This window comes from Ochotona princeps, chromosome 31, assembly GCF_030435755.1.
Source record: "Ochotona princeps isolate mOchPri1 chromosome 31, mOchPri1.hap1, whole genome shotgun sequence".
Taxonomy (NCBI): Eukaryota; Metazoa; Chordata; class Mammalia; order Lagomorpha; family Ochotonidae; genus Ochotona; species Ochotona princeps.
In genome coordinates, this window is record NC_080862.1 from 291,020 (window position 1) to 314,524 (window position 23,505).

General features: G+C 42.1%; 1 protein-coding gene across 1 annotated transcript in view; it reads left to right on the forward strand.

The window, feature by feature from the left end:
* The window catches only part of PIP5K1B (phosphatidylinositol-4-phosphate 5-kinase type 1 beta), a 184,328-nt gene that overhangs the window by 134,889 nt on the left and 25,934 nt on the right, over nt 1-23,505 (forward strand). Inside the window, exons 8-13 of the mRNA XM_058657404.1 lie at nt 971-1,182; nt 2,547-2,630; nt 2,746-2,794; nt 5,319-5,403; nt 11,807-11,962; nt 13,349-13,493. Of these exons, the coding sequence (XP_058513387.1) occupies nt 971-1,182; nt 2,547-2,630; nt 2,746-2,794; nt 5,319-5,403; nt 11,807-11,962; nt 13,349-13,493 (731 nt within the window). The remainder of the gene's footprint in view (nt 1-970; nt 1,183-2,546; nt 2,631-2,745; nt 2,795-5,318; nt 5,404-11,806; nt 11,963-13,348; nt 13,494-23,505) is intronic.

Sequence of the window (23,505 nt, forward strand, 5' to 3'; positions counted from 1 at the left end):
TAGTAGAAAGAGAACTTTATCATAGAGGAAAACATGTAGTTTTCAGAAATTGTTCCTGAACATACTTTGCCCATCCAAGAGGGTCCTAGTGTCTAACTCCCATCTAATCGCTAAGACCACGTGGGCAGACTCCTGCCCAGGCTCTGTCTTGTCATCTGTTTGTGACCCCTCCACTTTCCCACTGTCTGCTGAGTGTCTCATTAAGCATTACATGCTGTTCTTAATGGAGATCGCGTATCTAAAAAAGACTGAATGACACCTCTGCGAAAACAGAAGATAAAGATTTTGAAGACAGAACCCAGGCAGAAACACATGCCCCTTGAGTCTTCTTGCTAAGGTGGCTCCAAGCCAGTACAAACTATGGGTTGTTTTGGATATATCCCTAAAAAGAATCTTGATTGAATTTGAACTGTAATACTGCACCAAGGTGGAGGAATCCACCAGGGGGGAGGGGCGTGGGGAGGGGTGGGGGGATTCCCAGAGCCTATGAAACTGTCACATAATGCATAATAATTAATAAAAAAAAGTCAAAAAAAAAAAAAACTATGGGTTGTTGATGTCTCTGCCCCAGTGCTGTGTTCCTGTGGCTCATGTGTGCTTTGCTACTGAGCAAACTCCTTATTTCTCTGTAAAAAAGAATAGACAGTACTGGGACTACATCAGATTGTTATTGTGAGAAGTGAACCACTTGGCACCAGGCACGTGGAAAATAGTCAATGAATGCTGCTTGTGAAGCAGTGGTGAGGCGTTGAGAAGGATATGCTGGGTCTAGATTTGCATCACAGTCTCATATTGTAGCTGTCATCGTCCTTCCCAAGTGTGCCATTTTCCAAGTGTGTCATGGTGTTTGATTTTCATGTTTCTCCTCTCGGCCACCCTGAAAGGAGGGCTGCAGCAGCTGTGTGTCTACATCTCCAAGACTTACAGACCACGGGCGCTGACTGGCCTCCTGCTTTTGTTTCTCACTTAGGTGCTAGAAAGTTTCAAGATCATGGACTACAGCCTTTTGCTGGGGATCCACATCTTGGATCATTGCCTTAAAGAGAGAGAAGAGGAGACCTCCCAACACGTGCCTGATGCTAAACGGCCTGGCACACAGAAAGTCCTCTACTCAACAGCCATGGAATCCATCCAGGGTCCAGGGAAGTCTGGGGATGGCATCACCACGGAGAACCCCGACTCGTAAGTTAGCCACGCCCACCGCTGCTGGGGACAACCCCGTCACTGAGTGGTGACTTGTAGTCTTGTCCCCCCAGTGGTGGTACTCTGGGAATATATTGCCACTTGGTGCCAAAGTGGCTTAAACTGGCCTTCATCTATATTCACATGTGGATTACAGAGGAGTGTGATTTCCTGAATTATTATTACTCTTTCTCCCACATGGTTTCTGTTTTTCTTAAAGAAACCATTTTTTAACAGTAGCCAAAGATGCTTTTAATCTCCTATTTCCTGTGTATTCAGAATATTCACCACAAGGGAGGATATCAACTTTGAATTTGAATAAGTGTGTTTTGAAGTAAGTCCAAGATGGGAACAGTGTTTGCAATTCCAAGCTTGTTATCTGCATAACAGGATTGATTCTGTTCCCATCCTGCAGCCTGGCAGATGTGGTCTCTCATCTCAGCCAGATGTGAAAGGAACTGTGGGGTTAATTTGCATATATAAAGTGCATGTTAACTAACGGAAACAATTACAGCCAAAGGAAATTGCTGAAATGGTTGGCTGTGTCATGAGCTAAGCAAGCAGACTAGAAGAAAATCATTTTCCGTGGCTGAAAGTGCCTGCCTCCTCAGATTCTCCAACAGTAACTGAATCACAGGCATATTTCAGTGTTATGAAGGAAATTAATGCATATTAAATCTTTTTAATACTATCTTGCAAATCCATATGACTATACAGTAACCAGTTAAACAAATTATTCTATATTGGTGTGCTGAAATACCAGGCAGCTATTAAAATCATTAGCATTGAGTTTGATGAAGTGATCGTTATTTAGCAAGTGAGAAATTTAGGTTATAAAGCATGGTAAATTATGCACTTTGTAGAGGAATAAATTGACACATAAATACCAGAAAAGCATACCAAATGTTATGTATTCTAATGATGGATATTTTTTCCTTTGTGCTCTTGTGTATTTTATTTTAAAATCTCACAAAATATACTATGCTATTTATCAGAACAAGTGTCACATTTCTGAAAAGCAATGCTTTTTTTATAATGCTCTACAAATGTTTGCTCATAATTTTAAAATAGGAATTGTTTTTAAATTGGATTCTTCCAAGCTGTCAGCCATGCTCTTACTCTCCACTGTGGGAAATGCATCATTCTGGATTCCCAGGAAAACTTGAAATGAAGCCAAAAAACAGATGGGGGAGGGGAGGGGAGAAGGAGAGTGAAGTGGGAGATAGCAAAAACAATTTTCAGAGTTGTCTTTTTTTATTTTTAATCTTTTTCATTTATTTTTTATTTTTAATCTTTAGAAAAGATTGCTTAAAACCCATATGTGATCAAATAAGATTTTGTTTTATTTTTGCTTCTGCCAACAGAATGGGAGGCATTCCAGCTAAAAGCCATAAAGGAGAAAAGCTACTTTTATTTATGGGCATCATTGATATTCTCCAATCATATAGGTAAGAAACCTGAGAAAGTCACCTTGAATCATTTCACAATTAATTAATAAGCAGTTCTGAAAATTCACCACATGGGTGAGTTTTCACATTCTCGTTGTTGTCTTCCTATTTTCAGGTTAATGAAGAAGTTAGAACATTCTTGGAAAGCTCTTGTTTATGATGGGGTAAGTGACTTCTGTTTCTTGTTAGACTGTGGCATGTGTTGAAATCCAACTCTCTAGACTTGGAGAGCAAATAAAGATCTTTATGAACTCAAAGTCTTTGGTGGGTTGGTGGAAATCAGAGAACAAAGGCAGGGTAAACCTGCTCAGCTGTTCACAGAGATGCTAGGAGCTGAGTGGGGATGAAGAGGCCAGGAGCACAAGCTATGTCTGCCATCGTAAACACCCGATTATCCGAGAGTGAGGAGGATGAAGAAGAAACCTTGCTCCTGGGCTCCAGGAAGCTCACTGGGGCAGTTGACATGAAGTTCTCAGGCCAGCAGTGTGTATTCTAACTTTGAGGGGAGACGTCCTTGGGTGGAACTCAGCACTTCACTAGCCGTGTGACCTCTTCTGTGTTCTCGTCTGTAACAGGGATGCCAGCGGCACATGCCAGATGGGAGGGAAAGAAAATGACACACATTTGTGTGCTATACAATGACTAACAAATCAAAAAACCCAGAAAGTGAATTTTTTAATCAGTAGAGATTTGGATGTGTTATGGTCTTATTTGCATACATTTATATACATGCTGATAGGAAGGTGTCTTAGTGGACAGAGGAAACATCAATGACCCAAGAGCAGTCTGTCTCTCTGTCTCTCTCTTACACACACATACCTGAGACATGAGGTTTCCACTTCCTGCTCCTGACAACATTTCCTGCCATTAGCATGCCTCAGTTGTGAAGTAGCACTTTCACAAACCATGCCGGTTAAAGATTCGGTCGCACGTGTCCTTCCCAGAGGTTAGCAGAAACGGGACGCGGTGTAGATGTTCTTGTTCTTTGCCTGTGTGGTTCGCTGGGAGGCTGTTCCGAGCCTGTGGACCTGGAAGAAGTGCATTCTGTCGGTAGGCAGAGGGCTGAGCTCTGCCCGGAGCCCCTGAAACAGCCACTTCACAAGCTGTTTCCAAAAACTAGCCACAGGTTTACTCACATCCAGACGGAGGGGTTTTCTGCTGAGGAAGGTAGGGACCGCACAGTATCCTGAACAAGGAAGGTGGAAGGCAAACACCCCACGTCAATCCCTTTTCTGAAGATCAGTAATTGGGATGCAATTGATATTATCACACAAGTCACCCATTTCAAGTCTATTCTAGTCACAGAGTTGTGCAACCGTCAGCAGAGTGAATCCTAAGACAACTCACCACCCCAAAAAGCAGCTCTGCAACCATCATGGTCCTTGCCAGGCCTGCTCCGTCACAGTCAGGTCCTTTTTGCCAGGTGAGGTTTCCATTCCGAATAGCTTGGCCTCCTAACCTGGGTGCTTCTAAGGGCACTATCTGTTTAAAACTTGTCCTCCTTTTGTTTTTTAATTTAAGAAAATCTCTGTGCTGACTGCATATCTGTGAACTTGTAAGCAATATCAAGACTTAACTTATTTACAAATGAGGCCCTTATGTGAAGTGTGTGTGCCAAAGACAGCAGGAATGACCCTGTGATCAGGGAATGCAGGCTGGGTCAGTACCCTCTCTCAGTCCCCTGCCTGCTACCAGTGTTTCTGAGTAACCATACTTGTGAGCAACGGAAGTTGATCTCTCCCGGCAGAAGCTGCTGGGATTCTGTGAAGAGAGCTTTAAACCCATCCACATCCTCACTAGAAACCTAGAGCCAGGGCACAGCCCACGAGGGCTCCTGCATCCTGTGCCCTCTGTAACACACGGATGCTGGAGTTGCAGGTGATCTCAGCTCACCCAACACCACTTCGCAGAGGACCCTACCATCATACAACCCTGAGAGTTGCAGCCGCTGGACTTCTGGTCCAATATCTGTTCTTTCTTCCAACCCTATTGCAGTCCCTTGCAGTATCTGGACTTGTGTCTTTAGAAATTTCCCTGTTAAAATCCATAAACCAAATCAAGGAGTGTATCTGAGAAGTAAGTTTACTCTTTTCACAATTGTGCAGCTTGGTTGTTTGATAAGTAAATATGAAAAATCTATTATTGCCTTTACCCATCCTGTTTCCTGCGTTTAAAGTGACTCTGCAGCCCTGCAGATGGCTGCTGGGCACAAAGCAAGAGTTAACAGTTTAATCCAATCCAACTGTGTCTTTAGTGGTTAATTCAATGTAAGCCAGGTCTCCCAGGACTCCTCCCGAGGTCTGCTCACCTCACCCTAAGAGGGATAGCCTGAACATGATTTGTCATAGTTGTCATTCTGATGTTTGTGTTCCCAGTTTTTATTCATGGCCCTTGAAGCATTAGCTACCTATAAGGTTAAATAAACTTAAAAACGTTTCTGGGGCCCAGTGTTGTGCTTGGGGTTCAGGGGGTCTTCCCTGACTCTCATCGCATCCGAGCCTCTGCTGGGATTGAGTCCTCACCCTCCTCTCTCAGAATCCGACCCCTCTGGATCTTGAATTTGGCATCTTCTAGCTGTTGCCAGTGTTAGCTGCCGTCATTGGCTAGCAAGGAGCCAGTGACACCCATCTTCCATGGAACTCACATCTTGCTGAAGCAAACCTTGTGATTTTTCATTTGTCTTTTCAGGACACTGTTTCTGTTCATAGACCAAGTTTTTATGCAGACAGATTCCTTAAGTTTATGAATTCCAGGGTTTTCAAGAAGATCCAAGGTAAGATTCTGCTGAAAATTTCTTCCTTTCATCACCTGTATACTGGCTTCGTATCTCTGGTCCTCTGTGGGTAAAACATCACTGTGTTTTACCCTAAGTGGTGGTCACCTAGTCATTGTTAGGGTTAAATATCCACTCAGGTATTTATGGATGCCATAGTCACCCAAGTCCTGTTTTGTGCTAAAAATTTATATATATATATATATAAAATATTAAATATATGAATAAATAATATATATGTAACTGTCTCATGTCTATCAATATAATTTGTAAATCTGATACATTTAAACAATGAGACATACAACCAATAAAAATGATGTATTACAGGTACATTTGTCCTTTAAATGGAGATTTATTCAGATATATACGGTTATAGGCCTGTATACCCTGAATTACCAGCAGGATTCTAAAGGGAAATAGAAAATTATTAACAGTAGTTACTCTCATGGAATTCTCTCCAGCATAGACCATATATCAGGCCATTAAATATATCTTTATAAATTGAACAATATTAAAATCATGCAGAGTACCTTTTCTGATCACAATAGAATCTATCAGTAAAGAAAAATCAAAAATTTAAAAGTACATGACAAGCACACACTTATAGAGAAATTTTTAAAAGTCAGACACAAATGAATAAAACATACATACTAAGAATTTATCCCATGTAGCCAAGGCAGGATTTGGAGGGAAATTTATAGCTCTAAACTCCTGTATTAAAAAGAAGAATCTCAAATCAATATCCTAACTTTAAATCTTGATTTACTAAAAAAAGAAGAGTAAATAAAACCCAAAGCTAACAATAATCATTTCAAATTGTGGCATTACATGGGGCCTTGTTTTCCCCCATACTGGTAATTAACCTATTTTGCATTTTGTAATGATTTTTTTAAAGCTCTGTGAAAAGGAGAATATAACCTTATTATGCATATTTTGTTATTTAAACATTTAGTTCTTCTGTGGTCCAATTTCATAGCTTAACACATAATGATTTAATCATGCTAAAAAAAACTGAAGAAGTGCAATATTCATGTTTTGTATTTATAAGATTTTTCTCATGAATATTTCTTGGAGCTTTTTGTTAATGAGACTACACTACTTGGAATGTAAAAATCTTGGAGAATGCAAGAAAATGTAAAGAAAAGAATGAAAATGACTTGAATCCCATAACCTTGAGGTATCTACCACCAAAATTTTAAAATACTTCCTGTGTTTCTTTCATTCTGTGCTTCATGTTTTTGTCTAAACCTGGTACCTGAGGTTATCCCTGAGACACAGTGGGTTAGACCACTGTTCTGGGCTCTCACTCCCCATCTGGGTGCCCTGGGGGTTGAGTCCCACCTCTCCTTGCTGTCCAGCTTCCTAATAATATTACCTGGGAGGTAGCAGATGATGTCTCTAATACTTAGGCCCTGCTTCAGTGGGACACCTGGATGGCATCCTCATGGCTCATGGCTCATGGCTTGTACCTGGCCCAGCCCCAGCTGTTCTGGGCTTTGGGGAAGTTGATTAGTAAATGAAAGATCAATCTCTCTCTGTGTGTCTCTCTTTCTCTGTCTCTCCGTCTCTCCGTCTCTTTCTGTCTGTCTCTCTGTCTCCGTCTTCCTATGTCTCTGCCTCTGTTTCTCTTTCTCTCTCTTTTCCTCTCAAGGTGTGTTCATGTATGTGTGTGTGACTCTCCCTTTGAAATTGAAAACAAACCAGTAGTGTAACTGTACACAATTATATGTCCCTTATTTTAAATATTATATTATTACATGATTTCCCATATAATTATATGTTCTACAAAGACACCATTTAAAATTGCAGTGCAGCATTAAAATTATATGTATGGTCATAGTGTATTTACCCATACTTTTCAGTATTGAGCACTATATAGTTTCTCCTTTTTCTATTTCTTTTTATAAACATCATTTCCAACAAATGCTATGTCCAAACTTAGCTCTATTTCTTTAGGATAGATTCCAAAAAAACAATACTGGGATATTAAAATCTATGTAACTGCTGGAAGAGTCTGTAGCTCTTGGCTGAAGTTTTCTGCTTAAATTATGCTAATCAGCATAAATCAGATAAAAAGTATTATCTGATGGGCTTTTTTTTCAGTTTTTGTTTTGTTTCCATTTCTTAAATACTGGCAAGATTCAACCATGTATGTTTATTAGCCATTGATAAGTCCCCTGAGCACTGAAGTTAAAGACATTTGACCATTTCTATTGAATAATTTGTTATTTTTCCAAGTGATTTATGTGACCTCTACATTTTAGTTATCAGTCTTTTTCTGACGTTATTTCACTCTCAGTAAAACTTGACTTTTTTCACATTTAAAACTATCTCAATGTTATCATAATTTTTTTGCAAATTGAAACCACGATAAATTAAGTTCTTTGCCCAAGGTATTTTTTGGCCTAAGAGAAGTGGAAACATCCACGCTTGCAACACTTTCCTAACTAAGACAGGGTTCAAAGTGCAGCATGAGAGAAAGCCCGTGCGGCCACTTCCGAGGAAGGTTTCCCAGCTCCGTTCATCCTGTGTTGAGGGTAGAACACCTGTTTCCTTCCAACCCCTGCAGGTTTGTGAGCTGTGCACACTTAAAGGCCAGGTTGTACAGGCTTCCTCTTTGAGACTGCCCAGCATGGGAGACTTTTCTTCCTTAGTAGCCTGGAAAATGTGGCATGGGTTCCCATGTTCCCAGTCGGTAAATTTTCCATGCTTCTAAGGTGACAGCTTTTCTGTTTCCCAATTAAACAAAGATTTTTACTTTGTCCATTTTTCTTTCATCATCTCTTTTTTTAAAGCATTGTTTTGTAGAGATACAATTCATATACCATTAAAATCATCTTTTGAAGTACATATTTTTGTGGTTCCAAACACTTGATTATTCATAATTACACAAACAACACCATTATTTGGATTTGAGTTTTTTGTTTGTTTGTTTGTTTTGTTGTGTAAAGATCTATTTATTTTTATTGGAAAGTCAGATATACAGAGAGGAGGAGAGACAGAGAGGAAGATCTTCCGTCCGATGATTCACTCCCCAAGTGACCACAACGGCCAATGCTATGCCGACCTGAAGCCAGGAGCCAGGAACTTCTTCCGGGTCTCTCACACGGGTGCAGGGTCCCAAAGCATTGGGCTGTCCTCGACTGCTTTCCCAGGCCACAAGCAGGGAGCTGGATGGGAAGTGGCGCAGCCGGGATTAGAACCAGCGCCCATATGGGATCCCGGAGCGTTCAAGGACCTTTACTGCTACCGCTAGGCCACTGCGCCAGGCCCAACCAATGTAAATTTAAGCACAGCTATGGAAATATAAGCTAGGATTCATGACAAAGACAGACTGGAAGGGGCATTCAAGGAGAAAGAGCAGCATGTGCAAAGGGCTGAATTGAACCTGGGGGAGTCTGGAGTGGCGGGTAGGTGAGCTGTAAGGCAGTGTAGTGTAGAGGAGATGAGTGAGAGAACACAGTGCCAGCAAGGAGCAGCTGGAAATGTCAGGAGTTGTCACGCAGCAGAAAGTAACGCAACCCAGCCACCACTGAGGGTTACCCTGTCAGAAGAAATCCCTGTAGCATTTTTTTAAATTATTTACTTTTATTGGAAAGGCAGCTTTACATAGAGAAGGAGATAAAGAGAGAGAAAGGTCTCCCGTCTGCTGGTTCACTCCCCAAGTGTCTACAATGGCCAGAGCTGAGCCAATGCAAAGTCAGGAGCCGGGAGCTTCCTCCAGGTCTCCCTCATGCGTGCAAGGACCCAAGAATGTGATCCATCCTTCACTGCTCTCCCAGGCCACAAGCTGGGAGCTTTTTTGGAAGTGGAGCAGCTGAGACACAAGCTGGGTGCCCATATGGGATGCCAGCACTTGCAGGTAGAGGATTAGCTGCTGAACCATCACACCAGCTCCAAGAAAATCTCTGTAACATTTAATTCTTACCACTGAGTGCTCACATCATTCCTTCAAGGAAGAAATCAAGCACTTACAACAAAACTCAGTGCTTTGTTTAGGTGCAGTGTGGTCTTAGCAGACATTTGCCTTTGGGCTTCCTGTCTTCTTCATCCCTTGATAGTGAACAAAGGATGGTTCCTCTTCCACCTAGACAACTCACCTGTCTGCCTCATCGCACTGCTCACCTCATTCATGCCTTCTGGGTGCTGCTGAACTCTGGTCCAGAGCTGCTTTTCTGTTTAGACAGTTGCCATCCAGCTAGTGCTGTGATGAAGAAAAGCAGTTCTCAGAGCTTTTGATCTCAGGGCTACTTTATTGTCTTAAAAACAGCTTTTGTGTATGTAGTCTGTTCTGTGTTTCACAGAGTAGAAATTAAAAATTGATAACAAAATTGCATGTTAATGTAAGTCAGTTTTAACAAAAATACTTAAATTTCACAAAATATTTCCAAAAGATATTTTCAAAATAAATAATTTAGTGTGAAATATGATTTGCTTTAATGTTTTTCCAGACCTCTAAAGGCTGCCTGATTAGGAGGTGCTTGGAGTCTTTGTTCTGCTTCTGAAGCCGGTTTTGGTGGTGGAGGTCCTGGGGCTCCCTCTATGTGTGAGAACAGAGTGGAAAAGGCAGCTAGCAGTGTAGTGGGACTAAGAAAGCAGTTTAAACTGCAGGTCTTCTGAGAGAAGATCCTCAGGGACCCAGAACGTCCCCAAGTCACATGGTATGCTGTGACATATTGAATGATAGAGTTTATAAAAATTTGTAAAGTATTGACAAAAGTTACCAGAATGTTAAGGCTGACACCAGTTTGTGGATGATTCTTTGACTTGTAAAACAAGTCAAACTGCCATTGGTTAGCCTGGGGAGTTAAGGAAAACACAGTTTTTGGCCAGCTTAGTTATTGTTAAAATCCACTTTGATCAATTTTTAAACCTTCACCATTTCTAAAATTAGTTTTGTCTCCCCCAGCTCCCCATCACTTTAACCAAAATATAATGGTGAGGAGCTGGAAGGTGAGCCACTAACTTGAGAAAAAGACATCCGAGGTGCAGGCGTTCTAGCTGTACGGTCTTGAGCAGTGACCCTGTCCAGGTCATGACTGTTCTTTCCGCTCTCAGCTTCTGCACCCGTGAAAAGGCTCACTCGGTGTGGATACACAAAGACTGCATTCCAAACCCCACAACTTTCTTCTGCAGACTATGAAAAAGACGATACTGTTACAATAAGACTTCTCAAGGCACAGATAAACCTTCCTTCTTTCAAGCGCAGGATTGCCCCCTTTGCTGCCTTCTTGTGTGTGTGTCTCACAGGCCTTCTCCAATTCAGATCTCATGAGCTGCCCACGGGAAGGCCCAGATGAGCCATGTAGTCTAAACCCAGAGATTCCCGGGGCTAGCTGAGATCCCAAGGCTGGTTATCCCATTGTGCAGAGCCCTGAAGGAGGAGGCACTATCAAAAGAAGCAGGAAAAGTGTAATCAATAAACCTCATCTTGCTTCCCACGCTGCAAAGGAGAGTCTTGAGCAATATTAAGCCGAGAAGAGTCCTTGCAGCTGTGAGCACCTGTCTGTGGCAGTAGTCTGGCTGCAGCTGAAGCAGTGCCCAGCAACATGTCCCAGGCAGAGTCACAGCTATCAGCACGCATGATGGATGGGGAAGGACATTTTTGTGGATTCGGGTTCCCAACACACTTCTAAGATTGTAGAAGTCTTTTTGGATAAAGATCAAAATTCAGTAATGCATGTGATATGGCCATGACCTACTCGAGACCCCCCAAAATAGGAAATTTCAGTGGAAAGTCACAGCAAGAAAAAACCAACATGTAACTTGTCTAAATTGGGCAACATGCATACAAGATTAAACATGGCCTGCTTGGAAATTCCCAATCCCAAGTTCATAAAACGGGTCATGAGAATTCTTTGTACTTCACCGTCTACGGTTACCAAGCTACCAGCCTCCTCCCCACACTAGGAAAACATGGTTTGGAGGAGGAAAATAATTCTTCAGAAGAAAACATTTGAATTTCACCCCAAATAAGACTAATTTCAGAATCTACAGAGAAAGTACATCTAATTTATTCTAGAATTATGTGGACTTACATAAAAGTGTTTTGGACAGTGTGGCCAAAACAGTTTTGTCTCCCTTTCTATGCATATGCATGCAATATATAAAAAAGATTCTTTGCATTTGTGCAAAGACTAACATATTAATAAATAGGAATACTATATTAATTTTGTTAGTGGGAATTTCGCCTGGTTTTTTTTTTTTAAAAGATTTATTTTATTTCTATTACAAAGTCAGATACACTGAGAGGAGGAGAGACAGAGACGAAGTGGAGTTGCCGGGATTAGAACCAGCGGCCATATGGGATCAAGGCGAGGACCTTAACCACTAGGCCACGCTGCCGAGCCCCGCCTGGTGTTTCAGTACGTGTTTATTTGCCTCTCCCTTTTCCTTTCTGTAGCTTTGAAGGCATCACCTTCTAAAAGGCGATGCAATTCCATCGCTGCCTTCAAGGCCACCTCACAGGAGATTGTGTCCTCCATGAGCCAGGAGTGGAAGGATGAGAAACGAGATTTGCTGACCGAAGGACAAAGTTTTAGTAGCCTTGATGAAGAAGGTAAACACATGTAATTTTTTAAAATAAATTTGTATGTAACTTTAGCCCAGAGAGACTAGAAAAAAACAGCTACTCTAAAAAAGTTTAAATTTCAAAGGCTATATACAGCATATAAATTTTAAACATGACATGTACAATATAATTTATGCTTTCTCGTATGGAAACATGTGGAATCTAGCTATCTGATGGTAATAAATACTACATTTTGTTGGTTTTACTACTTGCTCCATTCTGTATGTGTCCATACATACACAGCTGTGGAAGGTACTAATAAGATGTCTGCTCATTAATTCAGCCTTCTGAAATTAAGTCTTATAATATTCTTTTTGCACACCATGTACACATGCCTTTTATTAGATGTATGTCTTCCATAGGTATCAGCATGTGTTAGATGTATACTTCTTGTCTTTGTAAGAACTGGGTGTGCTGGCCAGGTGTTGCTGCTAGGCAGACCCAGGTCTTGCCTTTGTGAGTCACTGACCAGGCCTGACTTTGCCTTCATTGATAAGCACAAGTGGTGACTGACAGCCACATGAGCACAGGACCCCAAGGCTTTGGGGCCGTCCTCAACTGCTTTCCCAGGCCACAAGCAGGGAGCTGGATGGGAAGTGGAGCTGCCGGGATTAGAACCAGTGCCCATATGGGATCCTGGTGCTTGTAGCATGAGTATTTAGCTACTGAACATCACACCAGGCCCAATCTCCAGTTTTTTTTTTCTTGAACATTTATTTTTTTAATTATGTGCACATTTATTCCAGCATACCTATACTCCATTGCTGTACAACTTGATTTCTGCATGTTTAGTTCTTAATGCTACTTTTGAAATAATTTTTCATGCAACAAAAATGTAGTTAAAAAAAAAAAACATGGGTCCAGTGGAGTAGAATAGTCACTAAACTCCTGGCCTTGCACATGCTGGGAACCCATATGGGAAAAAAAAAAACATGGGTCCAGTGGAGTAGAATAGTCACTAAACTCCTGGCCTTGCACATGCTGGGAACCCATATGGGCCTCAATTCCAATCCTGGCAGCCCCATTTCTCATCCAGCTCCCTGCTTGTAGCCTGTGCAAGGAGTGGAGGAAGGCACAAGGCCTTGGGATTCTGCACCCACATTGGAGACCTGGAAGAGGCTCCAGGCTGTGCAACCCCCAGTTTTTAAGAGAACAGTCCTAATGTCACTCCCATAAACTGTTTGTAGATTATGTTGTAGATTATGTAGATTATTGTTGATTTCAAGCAGCTGCTGTGGTTTGCGAGCGTGCAGTTAATTCATAATTTAATTTGCATCCTGGAAAGTGAAGAATTTTGATTCATTTAGATTGTAGTAGATGCTGAAGTGGCCTATGTTCTTGAGAGTCATGCGTGTGACTTGCTGTCCTACCCAGCCCTGGGCTCCCGACACCGGCCAGACCTGGTGCCCAGCACTCCATCGCTGTTTGAAGCTGCTTCCTTGGCCACCACAATTTCTTCTTCTTCATTGTACGTCGACGAGCAGCACACACGTGACAGGACTACACTTTACTCAAACAGGTGAGACTGAGCACCCTACCAGGCTGTGCCCACAGAAGCATCAGGCCAGGCTGTATCTAATGACCAGGAATCTCTCACCTCAGCTCTGGAAGAAAGAGTGGACGTAGTTTTTACTGCAGGAAGAGTATCTGTGGGGGAAGCACTCAGTCATTGCACTGTACAGAAATTATCGATTAGGGCTCTAGCATTCTTCTTAAGGAATTTCTTATGCATAGTTTTCTAAGCAAGTTCTCTGCATTAATATTACATAGTTGCCTTCAAAGGCATTTTAGTATTCTCTTTTCAGAGGGGTGGCTTAGTGATTAGAGCAGACAGAATAATGCCTCCAGCCCCCCAGAATTGTCCACATCCTAGTTCCTGGACTTTGGGAATATATTACCCCTCCAGAGCAAGATGGATTTTGCAGATTGATTAAGGTAAGCATTCTGAGATGGAAGGAGCCCTGAATTGTCTGGATGGACTCAGGGCCTTACTAAGAGGAAGTGGGCAGATAAAAGAAGTGGCCAAGTGACTGCATAAGAAGCAGAGGTCAAAGTGAGGGGAACTTGAAGATGCTGTTCTGCTGACCTTGAAGATAAAGGGACCTTGGCCCAATGCATGCAAGTGAACTCCAAGTTGCCAAGGGCAAGGAAATGAATCCCCACTCTGAGCTTCCACAAAGCAACCCAGCCCTGCCAGCAGCAGCATTCACTTTAACACCTCTCCTAGTAACATTACACATTGTGTTGCTTTAAGCCTGTGATTTGTTACAGCCACCACCACCACCACCACCACAACAACAACAACAACTAATACATTGACTCTCAGATGTTTAATAGGAGTTTCAGTAATGGGGCACCTAAATGAAATGTGTCAGACACAACAGTAGCCTTTTGTTTAGTAGGGTTCCCTTTTAAACAAAATATGCTGGAACATTGGTTCTAGTAGTAGAAAATGATATCTTTATAAAGAACATAACATGAGCTATGCAATTCACTCTTTCGTCTCTTTTTCACATATGCAGTTTAATAACATGCTTGTGTTTCAGGTGATGACTAATAGATGTAGGCTCTTAATCACCATCTGTTAGATGTTCCACTAATTCTTGTTGAAATGGAGCTCTCGAGAATCAAATTCAACTATGTGTAGAAGTATTTTTTAGATTGTCATTGTTCACCTACAGCATAACAGCTTAGTTTGCTTTCAGAATGACAAATTGCCTGTTAGATTTGCTTCTAATATGTACATGTCTTAGAGTCTAGCTTGATCTTTCACCAAGTTAAAGTTTGATAGTTGGATCTGCTGTAATAATTGCTGTTGTGGTCCGGTACAAGATTAGGTAGGTGACAGGTCCTGCAGCCATGTTAGGGGTGGATGAGAAACATCTGGCAGTCTGTGCCACCAGTCTTAGCTGGGCTGGAGTGCTGGCTGTGCTGTGCTAAAGTCCAGCAATGAGATTTCACTGTATATATGTAACCCATCTGAAAGTCACTCGGTTGGGTTGGCTCCTGTGGATTGGAGAAATCCTAAGTCATTTAATTCTAATATTCTTGTGCACCTTGAATGTTCAAATTTGTAATATTCATGAAACAAGCAGCAGCTTTTTGTATCTCTGTGAAGCAACTGGCTACATGGGTCTATATAAAATTCTTTTGCTCTCAAGGATGGACAGCTCAACAGAAAGCTGGAAAATTACAGGACGTTCTTAGTAAGGTCAAAACCAGTTTTCCCAGGAGGCTATGGTGCTTTTTAACAGTTTGATACTAGTGTAATTATCAGGAAGCATGTAACTGGGCATGCTCTTGTGTTGGTTATTTAAATGTCAGCACAGAATTAGAAGTCATTTTTGATTGGATGTTGGTGGCAGAAATGGTTGTGGTCAAAGGGCTTCAACTCTCAGATAGTCCCGTGTTTTTCCTGTGATTCCCGACCCTTCCTAGCCTTTATGGAAACTACCATTCTCTGCATGTCCTCTATATGTGATCCCAGAGCTGTGCTGTAATTGTTGGTCCTTTTTATTTACACAAACATTGACTAGCATGTACATTTGGGTGAGGAAACATCAAACTATGTTGCTATTCCTTTACTTTTTGAAGTAGATTGGTTTAAATAGGTCTTCTTTGACTCTGTATTTCCAGGTTACAATTTGGTGTATTTAAGTTGGTAGTCAGAGTGCATTTGCAAGAGCAAGAATACACTCTTATGCAGGAAGAGTTTTTTTTTTAAAGATTTATTTTTATTACAAAGTCAGATATACAGAGAGGAGGAGAGACAGAGAGGAAGATCTTCCATCCGATGATTCACTCCCCAACTGAGCTGCAACAGGCCGGTGCTGCGCCGATCCGAAGCCGGGAACCTGGAACCTCTTCCAGGTCTCCCACGCAGGTGCAGGGTCCCAATGCATTGGGCCGTCCTCGACTGCTTTCCCAGGCCACAAGCAGGGAGCTGGATAGGAAGTGGAGCTGCCGGGACTAGAACCGGTGCCCATATGGGATCCCAGTGCGTTCAAGGCAAGGACTTTAGCCGCTAGGCCACGCCGCCGGGCGCCAGGAAGAGTTTTAATCCAGGAAGGTGTGTGCTTCCAGAATCCATGGAAATATCAGGGCTGTGGATTCCGGGCGTGTATGAGAAACACAGTCCCAGGGCATACAGCTGAGTAACCCAGCATAGATGCTGCAGCCTAGGCCCAGTCAAGCAGGTTCCCTGCTAACAGGATGCACCCCCCCAGAAAAGGATTTTGGCATTGCCCAGATAAAAGGAGCAAGCTTCACTGAAATGCCCAAGTTTTTTTGTAAGGCATGTTGTCTGGACTACCTGAGTACATTTCTTCCTGGTGCCTTGCAGCTAAGGGGGAGAACCCGGAACCCTAGGGCTACCACCCTGGATACCACCCTGGGCTTCCTTCATCTGTGTGGTCGCCTGCCCCCTACAGTACTGGTTCTCATTTTAGCCTTGCTGTGTGAGAAGCCGAAAGATGTGTCTGGGATGTTAAGCACTGCCTTAGGACATGGCAGAGAGAAGAGGCCAAAGGCACCTGCAGGAAGCCAAGGGCACAGGAACTGCTGAGGCAGAGAATTCCTGGTCCCCGGAGCCATTATGCCCAACTCTCATTATTCAACAGGAAACCCCCACCCAGCAGTGACAAGACTGTCCTTATTAGGGTTCTGTCATTTTCTTTTTGAGTGACCTCCTCATCCTTTGTGGTGGTCCTCAAGGCAATGAGTAGATAGAATTCTACATCTTATCTACTAAACCTCATCCAGGGATTCTGGAAAGAAAATACGCTGAAAAATTTGTTGAATAGTGACATCATGATTCACATAGTTTTTTTTTTCCCTGTGAATTATTTATTGTTGTTGTCCAGGCCAAATGGTCTGTTTCCCCATTTTGACTTTATCCTATCCATATCTTTACCAAAATATGTGACAAATACTTTAACAATTGTTGTCCTTCTGTCAGGAATTTTAGAATCCTTAATTGGCAAGGTATTGGTTAGTACCTAAATTATACATGGCAGTGGAAAACTGCTATATGTCTTGGAATGGTTCTTCTTCTCTCTTAAGGATCATTTTTTCTAACTTCAAAATATACAAAAGTATCCTGTTAAAACCGTCTAGAAAGCCAAAAAAGACAGTAGTGTCTTATATTATATGCATATTTATTTATATATATACATACATATACGCATATATATATAGAGAGAGAGAGAGAGACTGGCATCGTGGCCCCTATATATATATATATATATATATAGAGAGAGAGAGAGAGAGAGAGAGAGAGAGAGAGAGTGGCCTAGCAGCTAAAGTCTTCTCCTTGAAAGCGCCGGGATCCCATATGGGCGCCGGTTCTAATCCCAGCAGCTCCACTTCCCATCCAGCTCCCTGCTTGTGGCCTGGGAAAGCAGTTGAGGACGACCCAAAGCCTTGGGACCCTGCACCCACATGGGAGACCCGGAAGAGCTCCTGGCTCCTGGCTTCCGATTGGCTCAGCTTGGACCATTGCGGTCACTTGGGGAGTGAACCATCGGACAGAAGATCTTCCTCTCTGTCTCTCCTCCTATCTGTATATCTGCCTTCCCAATAAAAATAAATAAGACTTTAAAAAAATATTGCACTGCAAAGCTAGTTTTGGGTTTTTTTTAAGATTTGTTATTATTTATTATTTGAAAGGCCTGTTTTTACAGAGAAAGATGGAAAGACAGAGAAAGTCTTCCATTCATTCGTTTACTTTCCAAATAGGCGGAGTGGCCAGAACTGAGCAGGAGCTTCTTCTAGGCCTCCCATGTTGGAGTAGAGTCCCAAGGACTGAAGTCATCCTCTACTGCTTTCCCAAGGCATAAGCAAGAAGCGGGGCAGCCAGGGCACAACCGAGTGCCCATAGGGGATGCTGGCGCCACAGGGCAGAGTATTAGCCGGCCAGCCCCTTGTTTCACTCTTTAAACGTTAAAGTAAAAGTCATCACAATGCAAATGTGTCACACCACAAATTTCCAAAGGTCAGCTTCTTTTGGTTCAAACAGTATTAAGTTGGGATATTTAAAGATTTTGTTTTCCTTTCCTCAAAATTGATGATGAGGCACATACATTTTTCTGCTGTTTTGCAAAGACAGAAATTGATCGCACATAATCCTTTCCTTTGATCTATTGATATTTCGGAGGAAATTAGTTCACAGCACTCTCAGAATTGACTTGGAAGAGAAGTAGAGTAAGAAAGGAAATATCTTCCTGGGTCTTTTTTGTTTGTTTGTTTACACACCAACTTCTTCAATGTTTAAAAAGTTCAGAACATAAAGTAGAGAGATGAGGAAAGGAGTGCTGTTTTGAACCTAAGCAGGTGAGTGTTTAGGGCCAGGGCTTCCTCGGAGACGCTAGGTATTGATGGCTTCCTTGCTCTTCCTGGGTCTCTTGACAACATGAAAAATCTTGGACAGAAAAAAACAAAAATCATGACTCAATTTTCACTCTAAAATAAGGAAGTTAACTTTCTCTGCTTTGTAAATTTGCTTTCTGACTATGACGCTGTGTAAAAACTTTATGAGAAATTTAGAAAAGAAAGCAGTTATTTTTGGTCTTTGGCTTTCACTGCCACAGAATTATAATCCGTTTGTAAATGCCAGCTGGGCTGTTTTCAGTACATGTGTTTTATTAAGTGACTGAATTTACAGTGTAAATGCCAGTTTATGTGACGCTATGCCTTGGGTATTTCTGTGGTTCATACTTCATGTTCTTTTAGGCTTTCATTTCATTGGCAATACCTTAGATTTAAATTGTTGAAGAACTATTCTAAACATCACCAGTAAACCTACTCTCCAACCCCATTACCTCCCAACCAAAGACAGTCACCTCCTTTCTCTCACGTTTTGGTTCTATCCAGCTCTCTAAACAAAATACCTGTGTTGCTTCTTCCTGAGTTTCTAATTGTCACTCCGGAAGAGAATGACGTAACCCCCTGTCTCCACTCCCACCTCCACACCAACCGTCTTCATCTCTCTGTCTTCCAACAGGATTGTATCCTCATTTCACCTGATACTGTCACAAAGACTATAACTGTGCCCTGTTGCAGAATCCGGTTGCTTTTTTTTTAGAGATATATATATATATATTTATTTTTATTGGAGCGGAAGATGTACAAAGAAAAGGAGAGACTGAGAGAAAAATTTTCTGTCCACTGATTCACTCCCCAAATGGCCACAACAATCAGAGCTGAGCCAATCGAGAGCCAGGAGCCAGGAGAAAAACTTCTGCCAGATCTCCCACGCGATGCAGGGTACCAGAGCTTTGGGCCATCCTCTGCTGCTTTCCCAGGCCACAGTCAGGGAGCCGGAAGGGAAGTGGAGCAATCAGGACTTGAACCAGCACCTCTGTAGAATCCCAGTGCACACAAGGCGAGGATTTTAGCCACAAAGCTACTGTGCATGGCCCAAGTCTAGTTACTTTTAGCATAAGTGAGTGGTGTCCTGTCTGTTCCACTTTGTATGCCTGCTTGCCCACATCCTCGGGCAGTGCGTCTCAGGCTCTCAGTAGCTAATTGGTTCAGTAGCGTTAGGTGCTACTTTGAGTCCTTCTCTGCCTCAGGGTTTTCATTTTGGCTCATCTCCTTACGTTCATGGAAAACTTTCCCTAACATCTTTTTGAGACAAGAACTCATGAGGAGTTTTCTAGAATATTGCCTGTTTGAAAATGTCTTTGTGCTAAACTCACTCACAAGTAATGGTTTAGCAGGGAATAGATTTTTGTTTTAGAAAATTTTTCTTCAGATTTCAGAAACGTATTTCCATTGTCTTCAGGTTCTCTGTGTTGTTCAGATGTTCGAAGTTGTGGGGTTTTTTTTCCCTGATCTGTTTTTCAGATTTACTCAAATTTTTATGCAACTACATTATTGAATTTGCTGTGGTATATGCTTACTTTCCAAGATTTCTTCCGTATTCCAAGTATGTATTTCTTATTTTGGCATTTCATTCTTTTATTTCAGAATTACAGAAATAGTTGAGTTGGGACTGGTATTTTTTTCTTCCTGTATAATCAGTTTTCTCCAACCAGCTTTAGTTCTCCATTTTCTGCCCCTCTGACATAGTGGTTCTCTTTGGATGTCTGTCATATTTTAAAATGTGCCATAAGAACTAAATTAACAATTAGCTGGTGTGGGGAAAATGGAGTGACTGCTGATAAGTGCAATTTTCTTTGTACAAGAGTAAAATATTCTACAATTGATTATACTGATAGCTGTATAATTCTGACTATATTGAAAACTATTAGATTATAAACTTTCTTTTTTAAAAAAGGCTTATTTTGTTTTTGTTGAAAAATCAGATTTACAAAGATAATGAGAATCAGAGAAAGAGTTTCTATCTGCTGGTTCACTCCCCAAGTGGCCATAATGGCCAGAGCTGAGTGAGCCGGGTGCAGAATCCCAAGGATTTGGGGCCATCCTCCTCTGCTTTCCCAGGCCACAAACAGGGAGCTGGATGAGAAGTGGAGCAGCCCGGACGAACTGAGGTGAGGATTTAGCCACTGAGCTATGCCTGCTTGTCAACATCCTAATGGCAGTTGGGCCCTGGAATATGCTTTCAAGGACCAATGATAAGGAATGTGTATATCTCAAAATACTTTAAACAGAAAATAATAAGTTAGCCAAGCAAGTTAAGCTACCATTTGGGGGACACACATCCCAATCAGGCACAAGTTCACTGTTCTGCTGTGACCCAGCTTCCGGCTGATGCACCTGGGTTGGCAGTAAATGGTGACTCAGGTACGGGGTCCTCTGCCACCCACGTGGGAGACCTAGCTGGAGTCCCCCACTCTAGCTTAGGTCTGGCTCAGCACAAGCTCTTGAGGGAATTAATCAATGGGTGGAAAACACCCTCTCCTCCCCCTTACCATTCTGCCTTTCAAATAAATACCTCCAAAGGAATAGTTAGGGCTCAGTTCCTGTGAGTTTACCCAAGGCCTCTGTAATACCAGTTTCTTTATCTTTCTGCTGAAGTTGATTAGATTTGCCCAGAAAAGATGCCAGCCTGCAAAGTTAAGGCTGACTGCTAGCATTACGGAAGTGGAGCAAGGCAGGGGACTATGTCCGCAACTAACAGGCTTAACCAGCTAATGTCCCCATTTTCAGTAGTGTCCTTCTGCCCTCTGCTCTCCCCGATGGCCCCTACCCTGCAGACCGCCGGTTCCACCCACTCCTAAGACTGAACCTCCGTTGTTCAGACAGGAGTGAGAGAGGGGGTCAGCCCAGTGGCAGAAGGAATGCAAGGTGATCTCTGGCTGCTTAGGATTTTCAACCAAAACCCTTATTGTAACCTCCCTCTCTCCCACCCCCAAAATACACGCAGGTTCTCTCTCCAAGATTCCTGATGCCTGTAATTCCTGCACTTTTTGAGGAATCTGAGATCTGATTGGTTCTAGATTTTACCCTGTTTTTTTGAGGACAGAAAGCGAAGGGGAAAGCATATGTTCACATCATCTTTGCTTGAACAGAAATACACATCTTATCTCTCCAGTTATGCAAGGCCGTTGCAAAACATCCAGTTGAGATGCTTTTTCATTTGAATCTGATTTGGAAAACAGAAATTATGTAGAAAAATATTTTCTTCTGGACATGCAGAATCAGAAAGTTAAGTATAAATCTCTTGTTCTAAAGACAGAAATATTATTTTTTCATATGCAAATCAAAAAATCTCTTTGCATCCAAAGAACTGGTTAAGTGGATTCAAACTCATAAGGATTAGGATGAGCTGTTTTAAATAACTGAAGTGAGCTTTCTGGCCAAGTCATGAAGCATTTTTTAACCTTTGTAACAGTGATCACACTTCTCAAATTCTAACTCCATCAAGCTGAATTGACATTTTATTGTTGTGATTTACTGTATAAACATGAGAAGCTTCACGCTTGTTCTTCCCACTCTCCTCAAGTGCTTCTTTGGTCAGAATTGTTGTATCTCAGTGGACTGAATCTTGAGCTGCAGCTAAAGCTCAGATATTAAAATAATTGGGGACAGTGCCCCAGCTCACTGTGGTCTTAAAGGATACTTAATTCCTGTTTGCATTTGTGTGCCTCGAATTGTACTCCATGTCCAGTTGGAGTTTCTCTAATACATGTCAGGTGAGTGGGAAAAAGAACCATTCATCATGAACAGCACGGTTATGTCATATATTTTGACAACTGCTCACATACCCTGAGCAGACTTGGAAAACTTCGTGGGAAATTTACACTCTTTTAATTCCATTTTCTATGAACTTGTTTAAGGCCTTTGTATAACCTTGATACAAATCCTCTTTGTCAGTAACTTATTATTTTTAAAATTTCTGGTCTCTAAAACCTTGCAGTTCTGTATCCCAATCTAAAATACTTTTACTTACTCTTACTTTTAGAAAGAACTTTTATCTCATTTCTTTGACAGGGTTAGCTTATATTTTATTTAAATTATTATACTTACTAACTTGACCTTTGCGAAGTATCACAACCATTCTTGGCTGCTTGGCTAAATTACAATTTGTAGCATCTTCTGCTAAATTGAACTATGGGGCCTCTTGTTCCAAAATTATCGAGAACTTCAAGATGACGGTAGGAGAGCCAGGGGCCCATGGATCCCATTGCATTTGCATGGTCACCTGCACATAGAGCCAGCCTTGAGAGTACTTCTGAGATTCCCAAAGGTAACCATTGGTGTTGCGTTACCTCTTACAGGACTAACACTGCCTCTGCTCAGAAACCTTTACTGTAGATCAATCTCCATTTCAGGCTCACACCAGAGTTAAATCACACAGCTGTTGCACTTGAGAAGATGGGTCCTTCGTCTCCCTGCTTCCTGCTACGGGCTCCCAGTGCCTGAGAGCACTGGTTTCAGATCTTTCTTCTTGCTCTGATGGCAGCTTTCAGCAGGTCTGATTCTTGAATGGGAAAGAACTTGAGTAAGGAGATGCATGTCCTGCTTCTAAGTTCCTGGCTGATGGACAGCTCTGCATTCCCCCTGTATCTTGCTTGTTTTCATATCAGTGCTTCTGAGCACCTGTTATTCCTATCAGAAGGAAATGAAATCAGTGGCATTCTTCTTCCCCAGTGGCAATCTAAACTTCCTTCTTTTTTGCCAGTAAGTCACCATTCTTCAAGCCTGCTTTTCTATGCAGGCATGCCCAAGATTTCCTGAGTTTGTTTGTTCTGAACTTTGAATCTGGAGATATTCAGAAATTCACGGGGTTCCTACCTTCGCCACCAAAGCACTTTATTTCGACACAGCAGACCAAAGTGTCTCTCAGGGGGTAGGGAAAGGAGGGTTGTGATGCTGTTAAAAGAAGCAGAGATCCTAAGGGAAGTGGAGAGCTAATATTTATTCATCGTGAGTAAACATCTGGTTTTAGCTCTCTTACAAGACCATGTATTCCTGTCCTGAACTTTGGCTGCACTGGCATCTCTGTTCCTTGGTTCTCTTGCTCTGAAGCGTGCTCCCTTGGGTCAGCCACAGAATAAGCAGCACCTGCCCCGGAGCTGATGAGGGGGCACATGGAGGCAGGAGCGAGCTCTTCCTCCCAAGGGGGA